Below are 26,536 nucleotides of genomic sequence, written 5' to 3'. Positions count from 1 at the left end.
CCGCTCATGTTTACGGTAAGAGCCGACTTATTACCACCATTTTCTCACAGAAACCTGCCGGTTGACATGTGGTAGAGAAACATGTTCGCTTGACCGCTCTGTTCCGTATTAAAGCTTCACAACAAACAAAGAAACACCGGCTGTGTTTGTGTTGCTACAGCCGGCTGAAATACACCGCTTTCCAACATCTTTCTTCTTTGATGTCTCCATTATTAATTGAACAAATTGCAAAATATTCAGCAACACAGATGTCCTAAATACTGTGTAATTATGCGATTAAAGCAGACAACTTTTAGCCGTGTGTGGTGCTGGGATAAAATGTCCGCTCCAACCAATAACGTCACAAGTACGCGTCATCATACCGCAACGTTTTCAACAGGAAACTCCGCGGGAAATTTAAAATTGAAATTTAGTAAACTAAAAAGGCCGTATTGGCATGTGTTGCAATGTTAATATTTCATCATTGATATATAAACTATCAGACTGCGTGGTGGGTAGTAGTGGGTTTCAGTAGTCCAATGGTTGGGAAAAGAAGCTTTCTATCTATCAGTAGCAGAACTTTAGATTGAGTCGATGTGTTCTGTCAGTGCCTTTTCCGGTGACGCACCCGGATGTTGTCTGAATGTCAAACATGGCGTCCCATGCGCTGCAGTGACTTGTTTCTTTATTTTAAATATTAGTTTTTTATTTCTGGTAAATGGTAATTTGTGACAAAAAATGTCAGTACTCTATGTATAAAAAACATTGGGTTTGGCTCACAAATGGCGCTGAGTCGAAGTTTTCGTCTGCTTCTTGGTGTAAACCCGCGATGCATGTCCGCTAAACTACCAGGTAAACTCTCTTTAATTTTTATTTAAAGTCACTTTTAAAAAAAATGCGGAGTGGCTTTATTTATTTTCTCATAGAGAGATTTAAAACGTTTGTCATTTTTTAATCTAAACCAGCTCGGTGTGTGACACAGTCGTCCTTCCAGCCGGAAGCCAACTTGCAGGAAAATGAGGCCGTGAATCCCAAATTTGTTAACCGCAACCCGCGGAACTTGGAGCTGATGTGCTTGGCGGTGAAGGACCGTGGATGGAAGACCTCGTGGCCTCACCGGGAGTTTCACCACAGGTGAGCACACCGACCTCAATTAGAGATGTCCGATAATGGTTTTTTTTTTTGCCGATATTACGATATTGTCCAATTCTTAAATAACGATATCAACCGATATATACAGTCGTGGAATTAACTCATTATTATGCCTTTTGTTGTGATGCCCCGCTGGATGCATTAAACAATATAACAAGGTTTTCCAAAATAAATCAACTCAAGTTATGGAAAATAATGCCAACATGGCACTGCCATATTTATTATCATACTTGCCAACCCTCACGGATTTTCCGGGAGACTCCCGAAATTCAGCACCTCTGCCGAGACAAATTTTCACCCGAAAATCTCCCGAATTCAGGCGGAGTTAGAGGCCACGCCTCCTCCAGCTCCATGCAGACCGGAGCCTGTTTTCACGTTCGCTTTCCCACAGCATGTCTGCACAATGATGTTATAACTGTAGAATGATCGAGGGCGAGTTCTTGGTTTGTTATGTGGGTTTATTGTTAGGCAGTTTCATTAACGTCCTCTCAGCGCGGCAACAACACACAACAACAGCAGTCCGTTTTCGTCTACCGTAAAGCAGTTCATCTGCCGTAAACAGCATTGATTGATTAATTTAAACTTTTATTAGTAGATTGCACAGTACAGTACATATTCCGTACAATTGACCACTAAATGGTAACACCCCAATAAGTTTTTCAACTTGTTAAAGTCGGGGTCCACGTTAATCAATTCATGGTAATGTTTGACACTCTTAAACAGGACAGTACTGCCATCTATATACATGGTTTTATAACCATGTATATGGTTATAAAACAAGGCTTGACAATTCAACCCTTAACTCAACAATGAGTAGATGAGTGTTGTGTGTGTATATGTGTAAATAAATGAACACTGAAATTCAAGTATTTATTTTAGTTATATATATATATGTATATATATATACCGTATTTTTCAGACTATAAGTCGCAGTTTTCTCCACAGTCCAGCAAAAAAAAAAAAAAGTATTTATTTTTTACATTTTTTTTACAGTTTGGCCCCCCGCCAAACTACAAAAAAATACGCGACTTATAGTCCGAAAAATACCGTGGCTAGAATTCACTGAAAGTCAAATATTTCTTATATATATATATATATATATATATATATATATATATATATATATATATATATACACATACACATATACATATATATATGAAATACTTGACTTGGTGAATGTAAATACACTCCACCCCTCTTAACCATGCCCCGCCCCCCACCTCGCGAAATCAGAGGTCTCAAGGTTGGCAAGTATGTTAATTATTGAAGTCACAAAGTGCATTCTTTGTTTTAACATGCCTCAAAACAGCATCTTGGAATTTGGGACATGCTCTCCCTAAAAGAGAGCATGAGGAGGTTGAGGTGGGCGGGGTTTTGTATGTTGTAGTGTCCCAGAAGAGTTAGTGCTGCAAGGGGTTCTGGGTATTTGTTCTGTTGTGTTACAATGTGGATGTTCTCCCTAAATGTGTTTGTCATTCTTGTTTGGTGTGGGTTCACAAGTGTGGCGCATATTTGTAACACTGTTAAAGTTGTTTGTACGGCCACCCTCAGTGTGACCTGTATGGCTGTTGACCAAGTATGCCTTGCATTCACTTTTGTTTGTAAAAACCGTAGATATTATGTGATTGGGCCGGCACGCAAAGGCAGTGCCTTTAAGGTTTATTGGCGCTCTGTACTTCTCCCTACGTCCGTGTACCATTCCGTACTTCGGCGTTTTAAAAAGTCATACATTTTACTTTTTGAAATTGATACCGATAATTTCCGATATCACATTTTAAAGCATTTATTGGCCGATAATATCGGCAGTCCTATTGTATCGGACATCTCTAAATTCAATGTAAATTCAATGTGTCTTCTTTGCCTTTTCACAACTAGAACAACATTTTCACTGGAGATGTTTGATTATGGCTTATTTACCTGTATCCGATATTGTCCAACTCTTAATTACCAATAACGATATATACAGTCGTGGAATTAACACATTATTATGCCTAATTGTGTTGTGATGCTCCGCTGGATGCATTAAACAATGTAACAAGGTTTTCTAAAATAAATCAACTCAATTTATGGAAAAAAATGCCAACATGGCACTGCCATATTTATTATTGAAGTCACAAAGTGCATTTTTTTTAACATGCCTCTAAACAGCAGCTTGGAATTTGGGACGAGCATGAAGAGGTTGAGGTGGGCGGGGTTGTGTATACGTAGCGTCCCGGAAGAGTTAGTGCTGCAAGGGGTTCTAGGTATTGGTTCTGTTGTGTTTGTCATTCTTGTTTGGTGTGGGTTCACAGTGTGGCGCATATTTGTTAAAGTTGTTTATACGGCCACCCTCAGTGTGACCTGAATGAATGTTGACCAAGTATGCCTTGCATTCACTTGTGTGTGTGAAAAGCCGTAGATATTATGTGATTGGGCTGGCACACAAAGGCAGTGCCTTTAAGGTTTATTGTCGCTCTGTACTTCTCCCTACTTCCGTGTACCACTCCGTACAGCGGCGTTTTAAAAAGTCATGAATTTTACTTTTTGAAACCGATTATATTCGATATTACATTTTAAAACATTTATTGGCCGATATATCGGACATCTCTAACTTCAATGTGTCTTCTTTGCCTTTTCACAACTAGAACAACGTTTTCACCAGTTACAAATTGTGATTTTATAAACCTTCAGGTTCAGATTGGGAATCTTTAAAACTAGTACCGCATTTCCCGGACCATAGGGTGCACCGGACTATAAGGCGCTTTAAAGGGGCCATATTATGATTTTTTTTCTAAATATAAGAGACTTCCTTGTGGTCTACATCAGTGGTACCGGGCCGCAGAAGAATTTTTTATTAAAAAAAAAAAAAAAAAAAAAAAGTATTTATTTTGAATTTTTATTATTAATAAATAAATAAATGGGTTGTACTTGTATAGCGCTTTTCTACCTTCAAGGTACTCAAAGCGCTTTGACATTACTTCCACATTTACCCATTCACACACACATTCACACACTGATGGAGGGAGCTGCCATGCAAGGCGCCAACCAGGACCCATCAGGAGCAAGGGTGAAGTGTCTTGCCCAGGACACAACGGACGTGACGAGGTTGGTACTAGGTGGGATTTGAACCAGGGACCCTCGGGTTGCGCACGGCCACTCTACCACTGCGCCACGCCGTCCCTTTAAATTAAATTTAAATTTAAATTAAATTAAATCTACATAAAAAAAACACAATATACACTTACAAATAGTGCACCAACCACAAAAAAACTCCCTTTTTCATGACAAAAACATCCCTTTTTCATGACAAAGAAGAAAAAAAAAGGAAAAATAAGGACAGCCCCACCCCGGGCCGCGGGACAAATTATTAAGCGTTGACCGGTCCGCGGATACTAAAAGGTTGGGGACCACTGGTCTACATAACATGTAATGGTGGTTCATTGGTCAAAATGTTGCATAGAGGATGTTTTACAGATCATCTTCAAGCCACTTTCTGACAGTCGCTTCAGGATGCGCCGTTTTATGGGCGGTCTTATTTACGTGTCTCACCTTCGGCAGCGTCTTCTCCCTGTCATCTTTGTTGTAGCGGTGTAGCGTGCAAGGACGGGAGTGGAAGATGCGTCAAAAGATCGAGCTAACTGTTTTAATGACATTCAGACTTTACTTCAATCAATAACGGAGCAGCGTCTCCTCATCCGTGGCTCACTAGTGCAGTGTTATTCAACCACTGTGCTGCGGCACACTAGTGTGCTGTAGGAGATTATGTCATTTCACCTAATTGGGTTAAAAATGTTTTTTCCAAGTCTGCAAATAATGTTCCGTTGTTTAGTGTCTGTGCTGTCTAGCAGAAAAACAGACCCAAAGCATGATGTTTCCACCCCCATGCTTCACAGTAGGTATGGTGTTCTTGGGATGCAAGTCGTTATTCTTCTTCCTCCAAACACGACAAGTTGAGTTTATACCAAAAAGTTCTATTTTGGTTTCATCTGACCACATGACATTCTCCCAATCCTCTGCTGTATCATCCATGTATCCATTTTGGTATAAACTCAACTCGTCGTGTTTGGAGGAAGAAGAATACTGAGTTGCATCCCAAGAACACCACACCTACTGTGAAGCATGGGGGTGGAAACATCATGCTTTGGGGCTGTTTTTCTGCTAAGGGGACAGGACGATTGATCTGTGTTAAGGAAAGAATGACAGTGAGATTTTGAGCCAAAACCTCCTTCCATCAGTGAGAGCTTTGAATGGTTGACCAAATACTTATTTTCCACCATAATTTACAAATAAATTATTTAAAATTCCTACAATGTGAATTCCTGGATATTTTTTTCCACATTCTGTCTCTCACAGTTGAAGTGTACCTATGATGAACATTACAGACCTCTGTCATCATTTTAAGTGGGAGAACTTGCACAATCGCTGGCTGACTAAATACTTTTTTGCCCCACTGTATGTGTGTGATTCGTGCCTATATCGTATCGTAGTTATAGCGGTATCGGCCAATACTCAAGGCTACAATATCAGTATCGTATCGGAAGTGAAAAAGTTGCATCGGGACATCCCTACTCTTTACATCCTCACTCACCCCTCCACTTCAATGCCCCTGTGTGGGGGCAGCACACCTCCATGTGACCCGAGGATTGTCTGATCGGCCAAACTGCAAAGTTAGACTATTTTGTGTTGTGATAGTTCTGCTGTTGGACTTAGTTTTTCCCTCCTAGGGACAGTAAAATCCAAAATTATTCTAATTTCCCCCCTTAGGTTGGTGTTTACTCGTAGTATACGATACGTGACAGCAGAGGTCTTCTCCTGCTCCTCGCCCGTCCCCGTGCTCTCCTGCTCCACCAAAGAGTGGGCGCTGAAGGAGCACCTGCCCTCCACCAACTGCGTGGCAGCATGTCAGGCCGTGGGCGAGGTGCTGGCGCATCGGTGCAAGCAGGCGGGCATCACCAGGATGGTGTACGACGCCATCCCCTGGATGTACCGCTCTGATGCTGTGAGTGGAGACCATAAAAAAAATCATTTTTAGACGACGTGTTTGTAACTTTCCTCTGGCGCAGATTCAGTCATTCCGAGCTGCAATGAAAGAAGGAGGAATCATCTTCAGTGAACCCAGAAGGAAATACATCGGGACCTGACTGAGGTGTCATCTGACAGCCACTGTGTTGTTTTGTCAATAAAACTTTACCTGAATGAAAAGAAAGCAGATTTTTTTCTTTATTTTAATGTGCAGAATCAAACAGCAGAACTGGATCATACAGCGTGATGATGGCTCAGGCTGTCTGGTGTGTGATAATAAATACATGAGCATGTTCAATCATCCTGCAAAGTAACCTCATTTTAAGCTGAATATAAATACTTCTCTCCCAGGATGCAACATGAATGCGATCCAACTGCAGCTGATAGAAATGTATCATTCATTGGCACAGTGGAATACAGACTTTGCACCAGAAAACTGACTCCTAACTTGGTCCACAATAAAATACAGCTTGGAAAGGAAACGTTCAATGAGTGAACGTCACAAGTCACTGGACTAAACTTTTTTTTTTGCATTAAGGATAAAATAATTAATTGCATAGTTGAAATGTAAATAAACAAAATAATGTGGCTTTTCAACCAGCAAAATGTGAATATGCAAGCTAAATTAAAAAAAATAAAGTAAAAACCTTGGCATTTCATAAGAAGTCCTTCAGTTTTTGTTTTTGTTTATTTAAAAGGCCAGACTTATCTCCTTTTGGCCACTTCAAGGTTTTTCGTGAGCGGGTTCGGGTGAAAGATCCACGCAGGCGTTCTGGTGAATCAGACTCTTTCGGCCGTGGCTCCGCATCCGTTGTCGTGGCGATCGCCGTGGACTGGCAGGCAGCTTTGAAGACAAAGATGGAGACTGACTGATAGTAATAAAAGAATGAAAAAAAACAGCCTATTAAGTGAGCTACACCAGTGGTTAAATAAATGATAAATGGGTTGTACTTGTATAGCGCTTTTCTACCTTCAAGGTACTCAAAGCGCTTTGACACTACTTCCACATTTACCCATTCACACACACATTCACACACTGATGGAGGGAGCTGCCATGCAAGGCGCCAACCAGCACCCATCAGGAGCAAGGGTGAAGTGTCTTGCTCAGGACACAACGGATGTGACGAGGTTGGTACTAGGTGGGATTTGAACCAGGGACCCTCGGGTTGCGCACGGCCACTCTCCCACTGGTTCTCAACCTTTTTTCAGTGATTTACCCCCTGTGGACATTTTTTTAATTCAAGTACCCCCTAATCCAGGGGTCGGGAACCTTTTTGGCTGAGAGAGCCATGAAAGCTAAATATTTTTAAATGTATATCCGTAAGAGCCATGTAATATTTTTTAACGCCAAATACAACAAAAGTAAGACCAACATTTCTAAAGTCTCTTATTCTTTTTAATAAGATTTTTAGTCTGAGGTTAACCAATAATAATTAGAATACTTCTTACCATTAATGCAACTTCATGAACAGGTATGGTAGAAAATCATGCTTTTACCTGTATTATCACAACTTTTATGCTTAAGGGCCGTTGCTATAGTTATTGTCAATTGTGCTGAAGTGGTATTTATCTTTGTCTGTGCAAAACTGGCAATCCAAAAGATTGCAAGCTAGTTTGGTATCAGTGTCCAGGAACGGCCTGCTGACTGCCGTGACGCAGACCGAGCAGAGAGACAAGGCGATATCACCAGCGTCAGCACGTATGCATTTTTGTAAAGTCATATATTGTGTCTAACTGGAGTTGTCGAGATCACCCCCTTTCCCTCAGCGACAGCTTCAGTGATGTAAACAGGGACCTCCCAAATAAATAGAGGAAGCACACAGGCTGGACAATTAGAACGTAGTTTGGATCTGTAACTAGAATACAGCCCAAAACACATGTCTCATTGAGCCAAATTGAACTCTGTCTCTGCATGATTCCTTGCTTCTCGTCTGTTTAATAATAGATTTCATCAGTGTTTGAACCTGACGGATTACCAGTGGATATAATGTAGAAATGTAGGCTAAGATTTATCTGAGAGCCAGATGCAGTCATCAAAAGAGCCGCATCTGGCTCGAGAGCCATAGGTTCCCTACCTCTGCCCTAATCAGAGCAAAGCCTTTTTGGTAAAAAAAAAAAAAAGAGAGATAAAGAAGTAAAATACAGGACTATGTCATAACAGTGCAAAAATATTGCTCATTTGTAGTGGTCTTTCTTGAAATATTTGGAAAAAAAAGATATAAAGTAACTCAAAACTTGCTGAAAAATAAACAAGTGATTCAATTATAGTGAAGTGAATGAATGATATTTATATAGCGCTTTTCTCTAGTGACTCAAAGCGCTTTTACATAGTGAAACCCAATATCTAAGTTACATTTAAACCAGTGTGGGTGGCACTTGGAGCAGGTGGGTAAAGTGTCTTGCCCAAGATATTGGGTTTCACTATGTAAAAGCGCTTTGAGTCACTAGAGAAAAGCGCTATATAAATATAATTCACTTCACTTCACTATAATAACCCGCTGTCAGAAAACCCAATATTTTGCATGTTTTGTGTGTGTTATGCTTCACTGATAGTGTTTTAGTCGTAGTATTTTATTCATCTAAATTATTGTTTTACATTTTTTTTTGTACTGTAGCACTTTTTAGATTTGCTTAAATGAAAAGTGGGTAACAAATAAAATATATTATTATTATTAGAGATGTCAGATTAGGTCTTTTTTGCCGATATTCTGATATATTCCAACTCTTAATTGCCGATACTGATATCAACCGATACCAATATATACAGTTGTGGAATTAACAGATTATTATGCCTAATTTTGTTGTTATCCTCGCTGGATGCAGTAAACAATGTAACAAGGGGGGTGTATATTGTAGCATCCCGGAAGAGTTAGTGCTGCAAGGGATTCTTGGTATTTGTTCTCATTTGTTACGGTGCGGATGTTCTCCCGTAATGTGTTTGTCATTCTTGTTTGGTGTGGGTTCACAGTGTGGCGCATATTTGTAACACTGTTAAAGCTGTTTATACCCTCAGCGTGACCTGTACGTCTGTTGACCAAGTATGCCTTGCATTCACTTGTGTGTGTGAATTAGCTGTAGATATTATGTGATTGGGTCGGCAGGTTTAAACTCCCTACGTCTGTGTACACCGTGTATTTTAAAAAGTCATACATTTTACTTTTTGAAACAGATACCGATAATTTCCGATATTACATTTTAAAGCATTTATAGGCTGATAATAACGGCGGTCTGATATTATCGGACATCCCTAATTAGTATGCATTATTTCTGGAAAGTGTTGTGGCATCCTACTCTGTTCGGCGGTCCTTGAACGCACCGTACAAAGTCCTCCTCCTCTTTTTCTCTTAGCGTTGAACGATATCTCATAGAAGGGGACGGCGTGGCTCCGTTGTTAGAGCGGCTGTGCCAGCAACTCGAGGGTTCCTGGTTGGATCCCCAGCCTCCTGCCGTTGTGTCCTTGAGCGAGACACTTCACCCTTGCTCCTGATGGCTTTCGGTTATTTCTGGAAGGTGTTGTGACATCCTACTCTGTTCGGCGGTCCTTGAACGCACCGTACAAAGTCCTCCTCCTCTTTTTGTCTTAGTGTGCAATGATAACTCATGGAAGGGGACGGCGTGGGTCTGTTGTTAGAGCGGCTGCGCCAGCAACTGAAGGGTTCCTGGTTCGATCCCCAGCTGTCCTTGAGCAAGACACTTCACCCTTGCTCCTGATGGGTTTCGGTTAGGACCTTGTAAGGTAGTGTGTGAATGTGGAAATAGTGTCAAAGTACCTCGACGGTAGAAAAGTGCTATACTCATTTACCCTTTAGACGGGACTCTCGCTACTATATTGGATCCACTTTGGACTGGATTCTTACGGTTATGTTAGATCCACTATGGATTGGACTTTCACGATATCATGTTAGATCCGCTCGACATCCATTGCTTTCGGTCCCCTAAGGGGGTTGGGGGGTTTGCCCACATATGCAGTCCTCTCCAATGTTTCTCATAGTCATCATTGTCCACGTCCCACTGTGGTGAGTTTTTCCTTGCCCTTGTCGTTGTGGTTTGTGCAGCCCTTTGAGACACTTGTGATTTAGAGCTATATAAATAAACATTGATTGATTGATTGAATGATTGATACCCATTTAGCACAACTTGTATGTTCAGTGTGCACAATTGAATATCTAAGTTGCTCGGACAGCAAAGTGTTCATATATGTTTAGTTTGTTGTTAAGGGGAAAGACGTTAATGTCTCTTGTTTTTATGTCATCATTTTTAAGATAGCCAGCTGGCACCAGTCAGTCTGTGAGTTCATTAAAGTGCAGTTATCAATCACGATTTGACCAATTATTTTAATATAAAACAGGAGTTTCACCATGGTTTTCATTATTACCGTTTATGTTACGTCTCGAGTACACGCCCACACATTCACGTAGAGCAGGCTTCGCGGCACGCCTTAAAACTCATCCAGCTTTTACATGGGAGTATATTGAGTGAATATGTTGTTGTTAGAAGGTGACTGTGTTGTTATCGAGGTCCAGTGTTAAACGTGCGTCATCGTGTTCCACTTCTTCACGTCACGTCTATACATGTCAGGCCATCTCCAGCCAGGCGTTAAGCAAAAAGACCTAAAAATGAGCGATCCTCAATATTCACCAAGACGTCACTTTCGTAACTTGATTGACATTCACTACACGCGAGGGTCTTGCGAGATGATTATATAAAAAAAAAAAAAAAATGACGGACAGGAAGGCGAGAAAAAGTGCATAAGAGGTAGGACAGCAGTGTTAAGTTACCTGCTCGCATCCTTTGTCCACGTCGTCTTGTTCACTGATGGACTGCATGAGGGAGAAGAGGTTCATCCTTCCACTGCGACTCACACTTGGAAGCTGGAGACACAAAGTCACTGAAAAAACTGGAAGTACTACTGTGTTTAATGTTGTCATTATGGTGGTACTTAATGAATACTTAGGTCTACTACACTACTGTATTTTAATGTTGTCATTATGGTGGTACTTAATGAATACTTAGGTCTACTACACTACTGTATTTTAATGTTGTCATTATGGTGGTACTTGATTAATACTTAGGTCTACTACACTACTGTATTATAATGTTGTCATTATGGTGGTACTTGATGATTACTTAGGTCTACTACAGTACTGTATTTAATGTTGTCATTATGGTGGTACTTGATGAATACTTAGGGTTACTACACTACTGTATTTAATGTTGTCATTATGGTGGTACTTGATGAATACTTAGGTCTACTACACTACTGTATTTTAATGTTGTCATTATGGTGATACTTGATTAATACTTAGGTCTACTACACTATTGTATTATAATGTTGTCATTATGGTGGTACTTGATGATTACTTAAGTCTACTATTCTACTGTATTTAATGTTGTCATTATGGTGGTACTTGATGAATACTTAGGTCTACTACACTATTGTATTATAATGTTGTCATTATGGTGGTACTTGATGAATACTTAGGTCTACTACACTATTGTATTTAATGTTGTCATTATGGTGGTACTTGATGAATACTTAGGTCTACTACACTATTGTATTATAATGTTGTCATTATGGTGGTACTTGATGATTACTTAGGTCTACTACAGTACTGTATTATAATGTTGTCATTATGGTGGTACTTGATGAATACCTAGGTCTACTACACTATTGTATTTAATGTTGTCATTATGGTGGTACTTGATGAATACTTAAGTCTTCTACACTACTGTATTTAATGTCATTATGGTGGTACTTGTCGAATACTTAGGTCTAGTACACTATTGTATTTAATGTTGTCATTATGGTGGTACTTTAAGAGTACTTAGGTCTACTACACTACTGTATTTTAATGTTGTCATTATGGTGGTACTTGATGAATACTTAGGTCTACTACACTACTGTATTTTAATGTTGTCATTATGGTGGTACTTAATGAATACTTAGGTCTACTACACTACTGTATTTTAATGTTGTCATTATGGTGGTACTTAATGAATACTTAGGTCTACTACACTACTGTATTTTAATGTTGTCATTATGGTGGTACTTGATTAATACTTAGGTCTACTACACTACTGTATTATAAGGTTGTCATTATGGTGGTACTTGATGATTACTTAGGTCTACTACAGTACTGTATTTAATGTTGTCATTATGGTGGTACTTGATGAATACTTAGGGTTACTACACTACTGTATTTAATGTTGTCATTATGGTGGTACTTAATGAATACTTAGGTCTACTACACTACTGTATTTTAATGTTGTCATTATGGTGGTACTTGATTAATACTTAGGTCTACTACACTACTGTATTATAATGTTGTCATTATGGTGGTACTTGATGATTACTTAGGTCTACTACACTACTGTATTTTAATGTTGTCATTATGGTGGTACTTAATGAATACTTAGGTCTACTACACTACTGTATTTTAATGTTGTCATTATGGTGGTACTTGATTAATACTTAGGTCTACTACACTACTGTATTATAATGTTGTCATTATGGTGGTACTTGATGATTACTTAGGTCTACTACAGTACTGTATTTAATGTTGTCATTATGGTGGTACTTGATGAATACTTAGGGTTACTACACTACTGTATTTAATGTTGTCATTATGGTGGTACTTGATGAATACTTAGGTCTACTACACTACTGTATTTTAATGTTGTCATTATGGTGATACTTGATTAATACTTAGGTCTACTACACTATTGTATTATAATGTTGTCATTATGGTGGTACTTGATGATTACTTAAGTCTACTATTCTACTGTATTTAATGTTGTCATTATGGTGGTACTTGATGAATACTTAGGTCTACTACACTATTGTATTATAATGTTGTCATTATGGTGGTACTTGATGAATACTTAGGTCTACTACACTATTGTATTTAATGTTGTCATTATGGTGGTACTTGATGAATACTTAGGTCTACTACACTATTGTATTATAATGTTGTCATTATGGTGGTACTTGATGATTACTTAGGTCTACTACAGTACTGTATTATAATGTTGTCATTATGGTGGTACTTGATGAATACCTAGGTCTACTACACTATTGTATTTAATGTTGTCATTATGGTGGTACTTGATGAATACTTAAGTCTTCTACACTACTGTATTTAATGTCATTATGGTGGTACTTGTCGAATACTTAGGTCTAGTACACTATTGTATTTAATGTTGTCATTATGGTGGTACTTTAAGAGTACTTAGGTCTACTACACTACTGTATTTTAATGTTGTCATTATGGTGGTACTTGATGAATACTTAGGTCTACTACACTACTGTATTTTAATGTTGTCATTATGGTGGTACTTAATGAATACTTAGGTCTACTACACTACTGTATTTTAATGTTGTCATTATGGTGGTACTTAATGAATACTTAGGTCTACTACACTACTGTATTTTAATGTTGTCATTATGGTGGTACTTGATTAATACTTAGGTCTACTACACTACTGTATTATAAGGTTGTCATTATGGTGGTACTTGATGATTACTTAGGTCTACTACAGTACTGTATTTAATGTTGTCATTATGGTGGTACTTGATGAATACTTAGGGTTACTACACTACTGTATTTAATGTTGTCATTATGGTGGTACTTGATGAATACTTAGGTCTACTACACTACTGTATTTTAATGTTGTCATTATGGTGATACTTGATTAATACTTAGGTCTACTACACTATTGTATTATAATGTTGTCATTATGGTGGTACTTGATGATTACTTAAGTCTACTATTCTACTGTATTTAATGTTGTCATTATGGTGGTACTTGATGAATACTTAGGTCTACTACACTATTGTATTATAATGTTGTCATTATGGTGGTACTTGATGAATACTTAGGTCTACTACACTATTGTATTTAATGTTGTCATTATGGTGGTACTTGATGATTACTTAAGTCTACTATTCTACTGTATTTAATGTTGTCATTATGGTGGTACTTGATGAATACTTAGGTCTACTACACTATTGTATTATAATGTTGTCATTATGGTGGTACTTGATGATTACTTAGGTCTACTACAGTACTGTATTATAATGTTGTCATTATGGTGGTACTTGATGAATACCTAGGTCTACTACACTATTGTATTTAATGTTGTCATTATGGTGGTACTTGATGAATACTTAAGTCTTCTACACTACTGTATTTAATGTCATTATGGTGGTACTTGTCGAATACTTAGGTCTAGTACACTATTGTATTTAATGTTGTCATTATGGTGGTACTTTAAGAGTACTTAGGTCTACTACACTACTGTATTTTAATGTTGTCATTATGGTGGTACTTGATGAATACTTAGGTCTACTACACTACTGTATTTTAATGTTGTCATTATGGTGGTACTTAATGAATACTTAGGTCTACTACACTACTGTATTTTAATGTTGTCATTATGGTGGTACTTGATGAATACTTAGGTCTACTACACTACCGTATTATAATGTTGTCATTATGGTGGTACTTGATGAATACTTAGGTCTACTACACTACTGTATTATAATGTTGTCATTATGGTGGTATTTGATGATTACTTAGGTCTACTACACTACTGTATTTAATGTTGTCATTATGGTGGTACTTTAAGAATACTTAAGTCTACTACGCTACTGTATTTAATGTCATTATGGTGGTACTTGATGAATACTTAGGTCTACTACACTATTGTATTTAATGTTGTCATTATGGTGGTATTTAATGAATACTTAGGTTTACTACAGTACTGTATTTAATGTTGTCATTATGGTGGTACTTGATGAATACTTAGGTCTACTACAGTACTGTAATGTTGTCATTATGGTGGTACTTGATGAATACTTAGTTCTACTACACTACTGTAATGTTGTCTTTATGGTGGTACTTGATGAATACTTAAGTCTACTACACCACTGTATTTTAATGTTTTCATTATGGTGTGTTTTATGACTACTTAGGTCTACTATGCTAGATTATTCTAATGTTGTCATTATGGTGGTACTTGATGAATACTTAGGTCTACTACACTACTGTAATGTTGTCATTATGGTGGTACTTGATGAATACTTAGGTCTACTACACTACTGTATTTTAATGTTGTCATTATGGTGTGTTTTATGAATACTTAGGTCTACTGTGCTAGATTATTCTAATGTTGTCATTATGGTGGTACTTGATGAATACTTAGGGTTACTACACTACAGTATTTAATGTTGTCATTATGGTGGTACTTGATGAATACTTAGGTCTACTACACTACTGTATTTAATGTTGTCATTACGGTGGTACTTGATGAATACTTAGGTCTACTACACTACTGTATTTTAATGTTGTCATTACGGTGGTACTTGATGAATACTTAGGTCTACTACACTACTGTATTATAATGTTGTCATTATGGTGGTACTTGATGAATACTTAGGTCTACTACACTACTGTATTATAATGTTGTCATTATGGTGGTACTTGATGAATACCTAGGTCTACTACACTATTGTATTTAATGTTGTCATGATGGTGGTACTTAATGAATACTTAGGTCTACTACACTATTGTATTTAATGTTGTCATTATGGTGGTACTTGATGAATACTTAGGTCTACTACACTACTGTAATGTTGTCATTATGGTGGTACTTGATGAATACTTAGGTCTACTACACTACTGTAATGTTGTCATTATGGTGGTACTTGATGAATACTTAGGTCTACTACACTACTGTATTTTAATGTTGTCATTATGGTGTGTTTTATGAATACTTAGGCCTACTATGCTAGATTATTCTAATGTTGTCATTATGGTGGTACTTGATGCATACTTAGGTCTACTACACTACTGTAATGTTGTCATTATGGTGGTACTTGATGAATACTTAGGGTTACTACACTACTGTATTTAAGGTTGTCATTATGGTGGTACTTGATGAATACTTAGGTCTACTACACTACTGTATTTAATGTTGTCATTATGGTGGTACTTGATGAATACTTAGGTCTGCTACATTACTGTATAATAATGTGGTCATTATGGTGGTACTTGATGAATACTTAGGTCTACTACACTACTGTATAATAATGTTGTCATTATGGTGGTACTTGATGAATACTTAGGTCTACTACACTACTGTATTTAATGTTGTCATTATGGTGGTACTTGATGAATACTTAGGTCTGCTACATTACTGTATAATAATGTGGTCATTATGGTGGTACTTGATGAATACTTAGGTCTACTACACTACTGTATAATAATGTTGTCATTATGGTGGTACTTGATGAATACTTAGGTCTACTGCACTACTGTATTATAATGTTGTCATTATGGTTGTACTTGATGAATACGTAGGTTTACTACACTACTGTATTTTAATGTTGTCATTGGACTTCCTCCTCCAGAGCTAATGAATACTTAGACCTACTACACCACTAAATTTTAATGTTGTCATTATGTACTTGATGAATACTTTGGTATACTACTCTACTGTATTTTAATGTTGTCATTATGGTGTGCTTTATGAATACTTAGGTCTACTATGCTAGATTATTCTAATGTTGTCATTATGGGGGTACTTGATGAATACTTAGGTCTACTACGCTACTGTATTTTAATGTTGTCATCAAATTTAACTGACTAATAATTACTTTTGAGGTCTACTACACTACTGTATTTTAATGTTGTCATTATGGTGGTACTTGATGAATACTTAGGTCTACTACACTACTGTATTTTAATGTTGTCATTATGGCGGTACTTAATGAATACTTAGGTCTACTACGCTACTGTATTTTAATGTAATCAAGTTTAAGTGACTAATAATTACTTTTGAGGTCTACTACCCTACTGTATTTTAATGTTGTCATTATGGTGGTACTTGATGAATACTTAGGTCTACTACGCTACTGTATTTTAATGTAATCAAGTTTAAGTGACTAATAATTACTTTTGAGGTCTACTACACTACTGTATTTTAATGTTTTCATCATGGTGGTACTTGATGAATACTTAAGTCTACTACACTACTGTATTACAGTGCTGCTGTGCAGGTGTGTGTGATGGTTTACAGAGATGATGGGACCGAGGACACATGGCGGGGGCGGTGCTTCTTCCTGGGTGGTGTCAGGCTGCTCAAACACCTGAGAAGATAACGAGGTGAGCGGATGATAAGAATCAGAAAGTGTTGAGAGGAATAATGACTCACATCTTCTCCTGAATCCTCTTTTTCATCAGAGCTTTCTGTGACGTCATCATCCTCCTCTTCCTCATCCTCCTCTTCTTCATCTCCCTCTTCCTCCTCCACCTCCTCGCCCTCATCTGGCATATCGCCGTCGTCTTTGCGCAGAGATTTCTGCCTTTGGTCTTTGGACTTCCTCCTCCAGAGCAAGCTGTCTCGCTGCCGGCTGGAAGGTGAGCGGACATGTTCACGTGCGAGTCGGCGGGGTGAGTGGGGGCGTGTGTGTGTGTGTGTGTGTGTGTGTGTGCGTGTGGGGGCGTGTGTGCGTGTGTGCGGCGTCACGTCTGACCTGGCGTGGAGGATGCCGTTGTAGGTCTGCAGCTGCTTGGTGAAGCCCTCGTTGGGTCGGATGATGGCGCGGCGATCCCTCACGTAGGCCAAGGCCACGTCCAGCGGCCAGCGCTGCTGCTTCATGGCGTAGGCGATGACGGTGGAGGCGGAGCGAGACACGCCCATCTTACAGTGCACCAACACCGACTGTCCGCTCTTCCTGCCATGCAAACCACAGCAAAGTTTTTCTTCACTATGATGACCTCATTAAATGCAGTACTGTAGTAGACATAAGTATTCATCAAGCACCAACATAATGACAACATTAAAATACAGTAGTGTAGTAGACATAAGTATTCATCAAGTACCACCATAATGCCCAACATTAAAATAAAGTAGTGTAGTAGACATAAGTATTCATTAAGTACCACCATAATGACAACATTAAATACAATACTGTAGTAAACCCAGGTATTCATTAAATAACCACCATAATGACACATTAATTACTGTACTGTAGTAAACCTTAGTATTCATCAAGTACCACCATAATGACAACATTAAATACAGTAGTGTAGTAGACATAAGTATTCATCAAGTACCACCATAATGCCCAACATTAAAATACAGTACTGTAGTAGACATAAGTATTCATTAAGTACCACCATAATGACACATTAAATACAGTACTGTAGTAGACTTATGTATTCATCGAGTACCACCATAATGACAACATTAAAATATAGTAGTGTAGTAGACATAAGTATTCATTAAGTACCACCATAATGACAACATTAAATACAGTAGTGTAGTAAACCTAAGTATTCATCAAGTACCACCATAATGACAACATTAAAATATAGTAGTGTAGTAGACATAAGTATTCATTAAGTACCACCATAATGACAACATTTAATACAGTAGTGTAGTAGACCTAAGTATTCATCAAGTACCACCATAATGAAAACATTAAATACAGTAGTGTAGTAGACCTAAGTATTCATCAAGTACCACCATAATGCCCAACATTAAAATACAGTAGTGTAGTAGACATAAGTATTCATTAAGTACCACCATAATGACACATTAAATACAGTACTGTAGTAGACTTAAGTATTCATCGAGTACCACCATAATGCCCAACATTAAAATATAGTAGTGTAGTAGACCTAAGTATTCATTAAGTACCACCATAATGACAACATTAAATACAGTAGTGTAGTAGACCTAAGTATTCATCAAGTACCACCATATTGACAACATTAAAATACAGTACTGTAGTAGACCTAAGTATTCATTAAGTACCACCATAATGACAACATTAAAATACAGTAGTGTAGTGGACCTAAGTATTCATCAAGTACCACCATAATGACAACATTAAAATACAGTAGTGTAGTGGACCTAAGTATTCATCAAGTACCACCATAATGACAACATTAATATATAGCGGCGCAGTAGGCCTAGGTATTCGTTAAACACCAGGTAGAGGTTTCACGTAACAATTATATTTAATCATTTTGGTCACTTCAGCATGACACAAATTATTTTTTTCTGCCACAGGTGCATCAACAAAACTTATGTACTAGGGATATTTTTAGTTTGAATAAATTTGCAAAATTAAAAAATAAAAACTTTTGTCATGCCCTGCGATGAGATGGCGACTTGTCCAGGGTATATCCCGCCTTCCGCCCGATTGTAGCTGAGATAGGCACCAGCGCCCCCTGCACCTTCAAAGGGAATAAGCGCTAGAAAAAATGGATGGATGGAACTTTTGTCATTATGGGGGTATTTGTGTAGAATTTTGATAGGGTTGTACGGTATTGGTATAGTACCGCGATACTAATGAATTATATTCGGTACTATACCGCCTCTAAAAAAATACTGGTTGCCCACCACCCCGCCCTGCCCCTCTGTCATCGTCACGTCGTGACATTGCTGGTTTTACGAGCAAACGAGCATGTTCGGCAACGCACAATCACAGAGTACTTACAAGCAGACACAGTGTGTAAACAGAAAACGGAGAAGGGGTGCATTTTGGCTTAAAAACTAACAATAAATGTAAAGTTATAACACTGAAACGCCCTCGGGAAGAGGTACTTTAAATCAGAGTTAGCTAGCTAGCGGCTAACGCCCATCCGCAGTGTTTTAGCTACTTCTAAATCACTAATCCTCGCCTCCATGGCGAACAATAAAGTAAGTTTCTTACTAGCTAAACATACTTATTAACTACACACTGTAGCTCACCGCTGTCACCATGTAAACAAACATTATTAGTGGATCTACACCTGACATCCACTGTAATGATACCAAGTACTGTACAGGAGCGTATCTAGTCGATACTACTATGATTACGTCAATATTTTTTAGCATCACAAAATCTTTCCTTGTTTTTTAAACATGTATATCATGTTTATAAACTCAGGAAATACGTCCCTGGAAACGAGGACTTAAATTATGACCGATGTATGATCCTGTAATGACTTGGTATCGGATTGATACCTAAATGTGTGGTATCATGCAAAATTAATACAAAAGTATCCAAACAACAGAAGAATAAGTGATTATTGCCTTTGACCAGAAGTGTAGATAGAACATGTTAAAAGAGAAAGTAAGAAGATATTAACAGTAAATGAATAGTATATTAATAATTCATTTTCTACCACTTTTTCCTCATACTTTTTGACAAAATAATAGGTGTATAAATGAGACAATATGTTACTGCATATGTCAGCAGCTAAATTAGGAGCCTTTATTTGTTTACTTACTACTACAAGACAAGTTGTCTAGTATGTTCACTATTTTATGTAAGGACAAAATTGCAATAAGAAACATATGTTTATTATACTGTAATATTTTTTGTTAAAATAAAGCCAGTAATGCCATTTTTCGTGGTCTCCTTTATTTAGAAAAGTACCGAAATAGATTTTGCTACCAATACGAAAATATTGGTATAGGGAAAACTTTTGAGAAAAAAAAAGATGCTGGATGATACTTTAAATGCAACCACTGCCATCTTACAAAGTTAATAAAAACTACATCAGTGCTTATTTCCTTTATCTGAATACAAACAGTACTTTAAAGTACTTTGCTTGGCGCCGTTGGGAGAGTGGCCGTGCCAGCAACCTGATGGTTCCTGATTCGATCCCCACCTACCAACCTAGTCACATCCGTTGTGTCCTTGAGCAAGACATTTCAGCCTTGCTCCTGATGGGTGGATTGTTAGGGCCTTGCATGGCAGCTCCCACCATCAGTGCGTGAATGGGTGAATGTGGAAATAGCGTCAAAGCGCTTTGAGTATCTTCCATCCATCCATCTTCTTCCGCTTATCCGAGGTCGGGTCGCGGGGGCAACAGCCTAAGCAGGGAAACCCAGACTTCCCTCTCCCCAGCCACTTCGTCCAGCTCTTCCCGGGGGATCCTGAGGCGTTCCCAGGCCAGCCGGGACACATGGTCTTCCCAACATGTCCTGGGTCTTCCCCGTGGCCTCCTACCGGTTGGACGTGCCCTAAACACCTCCCTAGGGAGGCGTTCGGGTGGCATCCTGACCAGATGCCCGAACCACCTCATCTGGCTCCTCTCGATGTGAAGGAGCAGCGGCTTTACTTTGAGTTCCTCCCGGATGGCAGAGCTTCTCACCCTATCTCTAAGGGAGAGCCCCGCCACACGGCAGAGGAAACTCATTTCGGCCGCTTGTACCCGTGATCTTATCCTTTCGGTCATGACCCAAAGCTCATGACCATAGGTGAAGATGGGAACGTAGATCGACCGGTAAATTGAGAGCTTTGCCTTCCGGCTCACCTCCTTCTTCACCACAGCGGATCGGTACAACGTCCGCATTACTGAAGACGCCGCACCGATCCGCCTGTCGATCTCACGATCCACTCTTCCCCCACTCGTGAACAAGACTCCTAGGTACTTGAACTCCTCCACTTGGGGCAGGGTCTCCTCCCCAACCCGGAGATGCCATTCCACCCTTTTCCGGGCGAGAACCATGGACTCGGACTTGTAGGTGCTGATTCTCATTCCGGTCGCTTCACACTCGGCTGCAAACCGATCCAGTGAGAGCTGAAGATCCCGGTCAGATGAAGCCATCAGGACCACATCATCTGCACAAAGCAGAGACCTAATCCTGCGGTCACCAAACCGGAACCCTTCAACGCCTTGACCGCGCCTAGAAATTCTGTCCATAAAAGTTATGAACAGAATCGGTGACAAAGGACAGCCTTGAGTATCTTGAAGGCAGAAAAGTCCTATACAAGTATAACCCGTTTTCAGTATTGCATTGCTTTTTCGACTTCCACTGTATTAGGACATGTTTCACACAAGTTGCTCAAGTGTGTGAAACATCCAGACTCTGCAGTGTCACTCCACAAAGCAGAAGTGAGCCGTTTGACGTTAGCGAGCGCCGCAGGACTACCTGGCGGTGTTGATGAAGTTGTACGTGTCGGACCAGTGGGGGAGCAGGTCGGTGGTCTCCACGTCGTACACCCTGATGTTCATGTAGGTGAAGGATTCTGGGAAGAAGTTGTCGATTTCCCTCGTCACGTTCAGGATGTAGCCAACGCTGAAAAGAAGGCAGAGTCAGCGCTAATGTGGCAAACGCAGGGTGACAGCTTGAAGGGAAGAACATACTTGTTTTTCTGCAGCTCCTCAAAGTTGGCTGCGTTCCACTCGGAGCCCTGAAAGAAGTTGAACCCTGATACAGACCGCACGTATTGCTGCCGATAAACGCTTCTGTTTTGAGCATGCACTCACCAAGTAAAGGTAGTCAAATATCTTGGATGGCTTGTCCATCTGAGCCATGGTGACCAGCATCTCGTTGTCGATGTACTCTTTAAACGGCCTCATGTCAAAGCCTATCCGAGTCTGCAAGGCCGAATGGACCTACAGTAGGAAGAATATTACCTTAAAGGGGATCATTATCACCAGACCTATGCAAGCATCAATATATACCTTGATGGTGCAGAAAAAAGACCATCTTTTTTTTTAACCGATTTCCAAACTCTAAATGGGTGAATTTTGGCGAATTAAACGCCTTTCTGTTTGTCGCGCTGGAGGCGATGACGTCAGAATGTGACGTCGCCGAGGTAACACACCCACCATTTTCATTTTCAACACATTACAAACACCGGGTCTCAGCTCTGTTATTTTGCGTTTTTTTGACTATTTTTTGGAACCTTGGAGACATCATGCCTCGACGGTGTGTTGTCGGAGGGTGTAACAACACTAACAGGGAGGGATTCAAGTTGCACCACTGGCCCGAAGATGCGAAAGTGTCTGCCGCCAGACCCCCTTTGAATGTGCTGGAGTGTCTCCACATTTGACCGGCGATGCTAAGACAGACATGGCACAGAGATGTATGGATAACCTGCAGATGCATTTGCAACGATAGTCAACGAAATCACAAAGGTGACTTTTGTTGATGTTGACTGCCAGCTAATCGATGCTAACATGCTACGCTAATCGATGCTAACATGCTATTTACCGGCGGTGCTAAAGCAGACATGGTACAGAGATGTATGGATAACCTGTAGATGCATTTGCAACTGTATTACGTTTCCTTCCACCCACATTTAATGCGAAAAAAACACTTACCAATCGACGGATTTAAGTTGCTCCAGTGTCAAAAGATGCGAAAGTCCTGATCGTTTGGTCCGCACATTTTACCGGCGATGCTAACGCAGCTATTCGGCCATGCTATGGCTATGAATAGCGTCAATAGCTATTCGCTCAATAGCTTCAGTTTCTTCTTCAATACTTTCATACTCCAAACATCTGTTTCAATACATGCGTAATCTGTTGAATCGCTTAAGTCGCTGAAATCCGAGTTTGAATCCGAGCTAATGTCGCTATATCTTGCTGTGGTATTCCCATTGTTTGTTTACATTGGCAGCACTGTGTGACGTCACAGGGAAATGGCCAGTGTCTTCGCAGAGCGAAAATAAGGCACTTTAAAGCTTTATTTAGGGATATTCCGAGACCGGTTAAATAAAAATAAAAAAAAATAAAAATACAACAAGCCACTGGGAACTGATTTTTATTGTTTTTAACCCTTTTGAAATTGTGATAATGTTCCCCTTTAAGTTAGCTTAGCATTAGCATGCGATGTACGATAATGGCTTTTTGGCCGATATTGTTCAACTCTTAATTACTGATTCTGATATCAACCAATATATACAGTCGTGGAATTAACACATTATTATGCCTAATTTGATTGTGATGCCCCGCTGGATGCATTAAGTTAAGTTACGTTACGTTAAAGTACCAATGATTGTCACACCCACACTAGGTGTGGTGAAATTTGTCCTCTGTATTTGACCCATCCCCTTGATCCCACCCTGGGAGGTGAGGGGAGCAGTGAGCAGCAGCTGTGCCGCGCCCGGGAATAATTTTTGGTGATTTAACCCCCAATTCCAAACCTTGATGCTGAGTGGCAAGCAGGGAGGTAATGGGTCCCATTTTTATAGTCTTTGGTATGACTCGGCCGGGATTTGAACTCACAACCTACCAATCTCAGGGCGGACACTCTAACCACTACATTGTTTAACCACTTAGCTGGTTAAACAATGTAACATAGTTTTCCAAAAATAAATCAACTCAAGTTATGGAAAAAAATGCCAACATGGCACTGCCATATTTATTATTGAAGTCACAAAGTGCATGTTTTTTTTTTTAACATGCCTAAAAACAGCAGCTTGAAATTTGGGACATGCTCTCCCTGAGAGAGCATGAGGAGGTTGAGGTGGGCAGGGTTGGGGGCGGTGGGAGGGTAGCGGGGGATGTATATTGTAGCGTACCGGAAAATTTAGTGCTGCAAGGGTTTCTGGGTATTTGTTCTGTTGTGTTACGATGCGGATGTTCTCCCGAAATGTGTTCGTCATTCTTGTTTGGTGTGGGTTCACAGTGTGGCGCATATTTGTAACAGTGGTAAAGTTGTTTATACGGCCACCCTCAATGTGACCTGTATGGCTGTTGATCAAGTATGCCTTAAAAAGTCATAAATTTTACTTTTTGAAACTGATCATTTTGAAACCAATACCAATAATTTCCGATATTACATCTCAAAGCATTTATTGGCCGATAATATCGGCAGTCCGATATTATCCGACATACCTACTTTTTAGACCAGTGTTTCATAAAGGTGCCATATGTAGTAATGTGGCCAGAAATGGTACTGCAATCGCGGTCACAATCCTGTAGTCCCCTCCCACTCTCCATGACTGAGGTTGCCAGATACGCAGCCAAATCCTACTCCAAGGAACTTCAAATGGCAATTGACGAGTCCTACGCTGTAGGTTTCTCTTTTTTATGCTTCTTGAAAGACGGTTTACTACGTAAATATGCCACATTTTACTGATGTCAATTAGCAAAGTGTATTTGTAAAGTTACGCAGCAATTTTTTTTTGTCAGAAGTCGGGACAGATTGTTGGTATTACCCTCCTCAAATGTCTAGTTTGACCGCACGGACCACCATAGAAATAATTATATATGATAATATATAGTTTATTATCGGCGGTCACTCGAACGAGTACGACGATCCTCCTGGAGGATGCCTGTGCGTGACTTTGTTATAACGTGGGGAGACTGGTGCACAGACAGTCACCACACGATCATTGACAGAATGGGGTCGAGGTCCAGTAGCATGGATTCAAAGACCTCTGGGGACCCTTTTCTGCTGCAGCCTTCTTCCGCCATCGCAGCCATTGTGGTAGTTCTTAAAATCTACCGTCTTCTGCCTGCTCTGTTGTTGAGGTTTTCACCGTATCCCTGGCTCGGGGGCAGTCAGGTACTAGGCCTTTGCCAAGGGCCACCTGAGGTAACAGTAGTAAAGGAGTTAACCTGCCAGTGCCCAAAGACCCCATAGAGGAGCCTCCACTGCCGGAGGCACTTTAACGTCATGCCCAGGACACGCACCAGATTATAAGGCGCATTAAATGGGTCGTATTATGATTTTTTTTCCTAAATTTTAACATATAGTTTACATACCAAATGTCCATTTCCATTTATTAGAAGAAATAAGAAAACATAAAGGCCTGACTTACCTATCAAGGAGGAAATGAGCAAGTTTGGCGTCAGATTAAAAAAATCTTCTCCGTGTTCAATTATCTCCAACTTTCTAAGGCATCCACGACACAAATCCCTGTTTTTTTCCTCACTTTGTCACAAATAAATTGAGAATCGTAACGAGGCCTTTTAGATTTACTAAGGTCTGAGATGTTTTTCGGTGGCAGTAGCTAGACGAAGAGGGCGATGTGTGACTGGCAAACTGGATGTGATGCACTCGCAGACTTTCTAATTGGTCAAACGGTGGAGGGCGGGTAATCGAAATGAAAACAATAAGAACATTTCGGGGCTGTAAATCTAATCTTGAAATGAGCATATCCCGGCTGGACTACCGTTATCAGTTATGAATGTATTCAAAAAGAAGATGATTTATTAATGCCTTTTGACATATCAGGGCCATTTATTGATGACTTGACATTATTTTATTACAGATGGCACCTTTAACAATGTTGGCAGCGAGCGGCATCAGTAGGGCCATCAAAAATGATCTGTTTCTCAGCGGTGGTCCATATAAGCTGCAGCAGTACTCAGTTGTAATACACTCTTCCACCACTTGTGGCAGTAATGACAATATCAACAAATAGACAAAGTCTGGAGCTAAAATCCTAGACGTTTCTTAAGCACAAAAAATATGACTTAGTATTTTCTTTTGGACTTAAATTTGTTGACAGTTATTTATTTTACCGCAAAATTTTTTCCTTCAGTTATTTATGAGTCCCGTATTTTGCAGCATATTTGATGGGTAGTAGTATTGATCATCATGGCGCCGATCATGGCTGCCTCGGTGCTATCGTGCGCTCTGTTTTGTTTGTTTTTGC

At 39.5% G+C, this 26,536-nt stretch overlaps 2 protein-coding genes across 3 annotated transcripts in view; one reads left to right on the top strand and one right to left on the bottom strand.

Annotated features, from left to right (window-relative positions):
* Nucleotides 1-591: 591 nt before the first annotated feature.
* On the top strand, nt 592-6,319 carry mrpl18 (mitochondrial ribosomal protein L18). Its single transcript, XM_061899917.1, has 4 exons — nt 592-831; nt 945-1,113; nt 5,878-6,112; nt 6,177-6,319. Exons 1-4 carry the CDS (start codon nt 762-764, stop codon nt 6,252-6,254), a joined length of 552 nt encoding a protein of 183 aa, XP_061755901.1. The 5' UTR covers nt 592-761; the 3' UTR covers nt 6,255-6,319.
* Nucleotides 6,310-26,536, bottom strand: part of si:ch211-203d1.3 (protein phosphatase Slingshot homolog 3) — a 53,690-nt gene continuing 33,463 nt past the window's right edge. For both annotated transcript variants that reach the window (XM_061899915.1, XM_061899914.1), the window contains 8 exons: nt 22,410-22,538; nt 22,287-22,333; nt 22,072-22,218; nt 17,672-17,872; nt 17,350-17,548; nt 17,213-17,284; nt 10,914-11,006; nt 6,310-6,979 (listed from right to left, as the gene is read on the bottom strand). In XM_061899915.1, the coding sequence (XP_061755899.1) occupies nt 6,860-6,979; nt 10,914-11,006; nt 17,213-17,284; nt 17,350-17,548; nt 17,672-17,872; nt 22,072-22,218; nt 22,287-22,333; nt 22,410-22,538 (1,008 nt within the window). In that variant the 3' untranslated portion in view covers nt 6,310-6,859. The remainder of the gene's footprint in view (nt 6,980-10,913; nt 11,007-17,212; nt 17,285-17,349; nt 17,549-17,671; nt 17,873-22,071; nt 22,219-22,286; nt 22,334-22,409; nt 22,539-26,536) is intronic.

The sequence above is a fragment of the Nerophis ophidion genome, linkage group LG05, assembly GCF_033978795.1.
Source record: "Nerophis ophidion isolate RoL-2023_Sa linkage group LG05, RoL_Noph_v1.0, whole genome shotgun sequence".
NCBI classification, from domain to species: Eukaryota; Metazoa; Chordata; class Actinopteri; order Syngnathiformes; family Syngnathidae; genus Nerophis; species Nerophis ophidion.
Note: the sequence above shows the minus strand (reverse complement) of the source record. Positions and strands in the feature narration are given on the sequence as shown.

Bases quoted from the DNA above. Each gene is read 5' to 3' on its own strand.
- mrpl18 (XM_061899917.1), top strand. From the start codon at position 762: ATGGCGCTGAGTCGAAGTTTTCGTCTGCTTCTTGGTGTAAACCCGCGA. The intron at 832-944 runs GTAAACTCTCTT...AATCTAAACCAG, and splicing joins CATGTCCGCTAAACTACCAG to CTCGGTGTGTGACACAGTCG. The intron at 1,114-5,877 runs GTGAGCACACCG...TTCCCCCCTTAG, and splicing joins CACCGGGAGTTTCACCACAG to GTTGGTGTTTACTCGTAGTA.